The sequence below is a fragment of the Brassica napus genome, chromosome C4 (genome assembly GCF_020379485.1).
Source record: "Brassica napus cultivar Da-Ae chromosome C4, Da-Ae, whole genome shotgun sequence".
NCBI lineage: Eukaryota > Viridiplantae > Streptophyta > Magnoliopsida > Brassicales > Brassicaceae > Brassica > Brassica napus.
In genome coordinates, this window is record NC_063447.1 from 5614882 (window position 1) to 5620881 (window position 6000).

General features: G+C 36.4%; 1 protein-coding gene across 1 annotated transcript; it reads right to left on the bottom strand.

Moving 5' to 3' along the window:
- Positions 1-5011: 5011 nt before the first annotated feature.
- LOC125585749 (secreted RxLR effector protein 161-like) lies at positions 5012-5785 on the bottom strand. Its single transcript, XM_048755395.1, has 2 exons — positions 5158-5785; positions 5012-5061 (listed from the first exon to the last, which is right to left on the bottom strand). The coding sequence occupies exons 1-2, from the start codon at positions 5783-5785 to the stop codon at positions 5012-5014; spliced, it is 678 nt and encodes a 225-aa protein (XP_048611352.1).
- Positions 5786-6000: the final 215 nt, after the last annotated feature.

The window sequence follows — 6000 nt, forward strand, 5'->3', positions numbered from 1 at the left end:
GTCGGTATATGGGAAAAGGAGCCCTACCATTCTCATCAACATGAAGTTCTGAACGAGCACATATATCGACTAAATCCAGTCTTGACTTCAAATTATCCTTTGTTTTACCTTGAACATTAAGGATCGTGTTCATGAGATTGTCAAAAAAGTTCTTCTCAATATGCATGACATCTAAATTATGCCTTAGCAGATGATCCTCCCAGTATGGCAGATCCCAGAAAATACTTTTTTTGTGCCAGTTATGTAGTTCTCCAACAGCATCTACCGGAAAACGCTCATGTCCACCGACGTCTGGCGTCCTTTCTGCACCAAAATCTCTTAGTTGTATCTTCAAATCTTTCCCACAAATTTCCGGAGGTGGACTGTCAAACACCCTCTTGTTCTTCGTAAACAAATTCCTACTCCTACGATATGGATGATCAGGTGGTAGGAATCTCCTGTGACAGTCAAACCAACACGTTTTCCTTCCGTGTTTTAGTTGGAAAGCATCAGTGTTATCTTGACAATATGGACATGATAGCCTTCCATGCGTTGTCCATCCAGACAACATACCATATGCTGGAAAATCACTTATTGTCCACATTAGTACTGCCCGCATTTGAAAGTTTTCTTTACACGAAACATCGTATGTTTCAGCACCTTGAGCCCATAGTTGTTGCAACTCATATATTAGTGGCTGAAGAAACACATCAAGTGATCTCTTAGGATGCTCTGGTCCGGGAACGAGAATCGAGAGAAACAAAAACTCTCGTCGCAAGCACAAGTTTGGGGGTAGGTTGTATGGTGTAAGAATGACGGGCCATAGAGAATACTGTCTTCCACTCTTGCCAAACGGACTGAAACCATCAGTACATAATCCAAGGTAGACATTTCTTCTCTCATACGCAAAGTCGGGATACTTTGATTGGAAATGCTTCCACGCTTTTGCATCTGAAGGATGTCTGATCTCACCATCTGTTGAGTGCTCCGCATGCCATCTCATTGGTTGCGCTGTGCGTTCAGACAGATACAACCTCTGCAACCTTTCCGTCAAAGGTAAATACCACATCCTTTTATATGGCACTGGAACTCTTCCACTCGTATCTTTATAACGAGGCTTTCCACAAAATTTGCATGTAACCCGCTGTTCATCCGCCCTCCAATAAATCATGCAGTTGTCGCTGCATACATCTATTACCTGATACGATAAACCAAGACCAGCTACGAGTTTCTGAACCTCGTAGTATGAACCAGGAGCTACATTATCCTCGGGTAGAATACCTTTTACAAAATCAGCAATCGCATCCACACAGTCTTCAGCCAAATTATAATCTGTTTTAATGCCCATCAATCTTGTAGCAGATGATAAAGCTGAATGACCATCTCTGCAACCTTCGTACAATGGTTGCTTTCCAGCATCCAACATATCATAAAATCTCCTAGCTTCTGCATTGGGTAAATCTTCCCCTCTAAAATGATCATTTACCATCTGCTCAGTACCTACACCATAATCTACATCCGTTCTAATTGGTTCTTCTAATCTAACCGCTGGCTGAGGTTCGCTAGTACTACCATGTTCATAATCAGTTTCCCCATGATGATACCAAATTTTGTAACTTCGTGTAAACCCACTCAAATATAGATGAGTCCAAACATCCCACTCTTTAATAACCTTTCTATTTTTACAATTAGAGCAAGGACATCTTAACATACCTGTTTTTTCTTCCGGTTGTCGGTGAACTAACCCCATGAATTCGGTTATACCTCGTTGGTATTCTTCCGTAAGCAATCTCGTGTTCGGATCCAAATGAGGTCGATCGATCCAAGAACGAAAATAATTTGAAGAAGACATATTTTTTATGAATCAAATTCGTGTGTAAATAGAGTAAGAGGGAGGATGAAGATATGGAATGAATGAAGAGGAAGAGGAGTGCTTGTATTTATAGTTTAAATCCTGCCGACAGACCGAGGAAATTCCGACGGAATTCCGACGGAAAAGGCTAGTTCGTCAGAATTTCCTCGGAATTTTGTAAAATCCCCCAACGGCTCTCTAACGGCTATAATATTTCCTCGGAATTCATCGATTTTTTCCGAGGAACCCATTTTCCCTCGGAATTTCCTCGGAATATTCCGACGGATAGATATTTCCTTGGAATTCCGTCGGTATATTCCGAGGAAATTCCGAGGAAACCCAATTTTGTGCTTCCTCGGAATTTCCTCGGAAATTCCTCGGGATATTCCGAGGATTTCATTTTCCGTCGGAATGTCTGTCAGAATACTGCTGTTTTCTTGTAGTGACGATCGACCTTTATATATGTAACCAAAATAATTATAAAAATCGACATATGTGTAACCAAATGAACTACCCATCAATGGTCCCGTGATAGATTTATCATCATGATCTCCGTTCAAAGTATACTAGCTACATGGTCCCGGTTTTAACTTAACGATTCAGACACTTTATTTGTAAGTGATACAACATTTATAGTCGGTAATATCTAAAACACAAAGTTGCAAAAAAAATATCTAAAACACAAACTAGACTATCGAAATATCTCTGTTTATGTTGGTGCATGTACAAAAGAGAAACAAACGACGAACATACGGAGTGACGTGTAAATGTAAGACTAATGCATAACCCAAAATTTGTAGTCTATAATATCAAAACCGGTTTTGGGTAAAGCCAAATGAAACATCCACCTCAATTGTTCAAATTTTTTGAAGAAATTTGAATAGATAAAGGCCCATAAATTGTAAAAAAAAATTATGAAAATCTTTATTAAATCGGTTACAGCTCCCAAAATCTTAAGATTGGTTAAATTCATATTGACACAGTTGAAAACATTGTTTTATTTTAAAACATATCATTGTTAGAGCATGATTAACCCCATCTCTTAAGTGGGTTCTTAAGAGGTGGGTCCCACAATTTTCTCTAAAACCACATCTTCCTTTTCTTCTCCAAGAGGCAAGTTTGGTGGGTTCTTGTACTGTTCGCGGGCCCCACTGACACGTGGCGGCCCGCGATTGGTTCGTTTTTAATTTTTTTAAAAAAAAATAAAAAATAAAAAAATAAGAACCCAAATGGAGTTTTAAGGGTTAATGGTGCTCTTATTTATCCTAGAATTAGCTTATTTAGCTTATTTTTAATGGTCAGTTTTATATCTATATATGTCACAATCAATCCCTCGTATAGTAGTTGCACTAGTAGTGGTGATTATGCTTATATTTGCATATAAAAGTAATGATGTTAGCTGTCATGAACACATTTGATATTCAATGTATTTTGGAAAACTATTATACTAGCTTGTTACTAGAGGGTTGGATTCTTTCTTTTGTCACCAATTTAGGTTTGGATTCGATGCATTTACATGACATAATGAGTTCCGATATTTTAAACATAAATATTTTGTCTATTAATTATCAAGCAACAACAATACTAATTTTGATTATCCGGAACCAAAAAGAGGCAGAGGGCAGTTAAATACATTCCATAGTCTACGGTGCAAGAATCAAAAGGCACAGCTTGTAAGGAAAAATATACATATATATTATAATTAGTACTTTGTTATGTATTCGGATGAACTTAAAGCGTAAAAATATGAGAGGAAATTAATTATTGAGGGAAAAGTTTTTTTTTGTCTATGTGATTTCATTTAATTAATTTTGTGAAATTGTTTTAAGGAGAGTCGATAAAGGACAATGATCAGATGTCCCATTCCAAATGATTTAAGGAGAGTCGATAAAGGACATTTTGGAGACAAGTGATGAATGAACATAGCTCAAAAACGGAACTTGAAAATGAATGAAAAGAAAGAGATAATTTTTATTTAATCTATAGTTGATGTAGAAGGAAGAATAAAAATGAATATGACGAACACTGCCTTGGTTCAAAGTATGTTGTTTACATGCATTTAGTTAGCTAGTGGTACATGAACCCACGTTTTTAAGTATATATACATGCTACTAATTAATTCCAACAAAAACAAACAAAAGTAATATTATATGCACCAACGGGGTCTTGTCAAAGGTTTGACTTATGTTGTGATAATGTTTTATTTGTTTTAATGGGAATATAATTTATGTTCAATCGTGGGATAGATCGAATGGTGTCACTTAAAAGGTCATCCCCACATACAACCCTTGGAAAAAATATTATATCCGCGTCCATTTCACTAATTTTTTTGAAAAAACCTGCAAGATTTACGGATAGTTTTAATTAAAATTAAATGATTATTTTCATTATATTTTTTTAAAAAAATAAAATTTATATATTTTCATTATTTTAACAAATGTAAAAATATTTTGTATAATTAAGTTCTATAAAAAAATTAAATATAGTTTTAAATCATTTTTTAAAAAAATTACGGGTTGGAAAATACATGCGGCCGACCAGTATCCATCTCACGTAAAACAAATTCAACATGCATTTATATATACAATTCAAAAAATCTAAACCAGTCGACCGAATCCACCTTGCGGTAGGTAAAAAGGGAGGAAACCCACCGATATAACTCAAATTCTCAGCTATATCCACTTAGAGTTATGCTTGGATGCCCTTAATACATAGAACCACACATTGGTAATCATCCCAATATGTAAAAAGTGTCTTAGATATTCAAAACAGAAAAAATCAGAGAACAAAAAAGTTGGTGTAATGCTTAATCTTTTTTCTTTTGTGCCCTTTATACATAGAACCACACATTGGTTTTCATCCAAATATGTAAAAAGTGTGTCTTAGTAATACATAAATATTCAAAACAGAAAAAAATCGAGGAACAAAAAGGCTAGTGTAATGCTTATAGAACCACAACTTCAAGAATCAAAAGACCAAACTTCAAATAAGAATACTCTCTTATTAATGCTCAAGAAACTTCACAAAACTTAAGTTCTCAAATCACCCACACGATTTACATAATGTCTTTCATCGACATTTATATATAAATCATAAAGACCTAAACACACTTAACATAGGATAGTTAGATACTCCTAACTATAAAAGACTTTCCTATTTCCAAAACATGTAGCTTGATCCTTAAGCTACTCCAAGCTTATCAACATTCTCCCCCTTAAGCTTGATCTCATCTTCACACACATTTCGAACTCCAATAAGATCTCTCATCTCTTTGAACTTGATCCTTCCAAGTGATTTAGTAAGAATGTCCGCCTTCTATTCATTACCTGGAACATGTATAACTTCAACTTGCTCCTTTTCAACGCATTCTCTTATGAAGTGAAATATTCGATGTATGTGTTTACTTCGTCCATGAAACACAGGGTTTCTTGAAAGCGCAATTGCAGATTTGTTGTCGACTTTAATGGTCACGCGTTTACTCTCTTCTCCAATAGCTTCACCTAAGAGTTCTTGAAGCCAAATAGCCTGCTTTGCTGCCTCGGTAGCTGCCATAAACTCAGCTTCACATGATGATAATGTGACAATCTCTTGCTTTGTTGAACTCCAAGTGATAGGCGCCTGACCAAGATAGAATATATGTCCCGAAGTACTTTTGCCATCATCTAAGTCCACATTGTGAGAACTATCACTGTATCCTATCAGCTTCACATTATTTCCCCGAAGGTAGAACAATCCAAGAGAGCTCGTTCCTCGGAGGTATCTAAGAATCGCCTTTAGTGCTGCACTATGAGACTCTTTAGGAGCATGCATATATCTGCTGAGAACTCCAACGCTAAAGGATAAGTCAGGACGAGTGTGGAGTAAATATCGGAGACAACCAATACGTCGACGGTACTCTGTTTCATCAGTACTTCTTTCGTCTTCATGCTTTGAGAATTGAGCATTTAGCTCCATCGGCACATGATCCAAGTTACATGACTCCATTCCAGCTTCTTCTAAGATTCTCCGAGCATATCTGTCTTGCTTGAGTATAATACCGCCGTTGAACTGCACAACTTCTATTCCCAACTAGTATGTTAGCTTACCAAGGTCACTCATCTCGAATTTTGTGGTCATCTTTTCTTTAAACTTAGAAATAGCGACAAGAGATGATCCTGTAACAAGTAGAT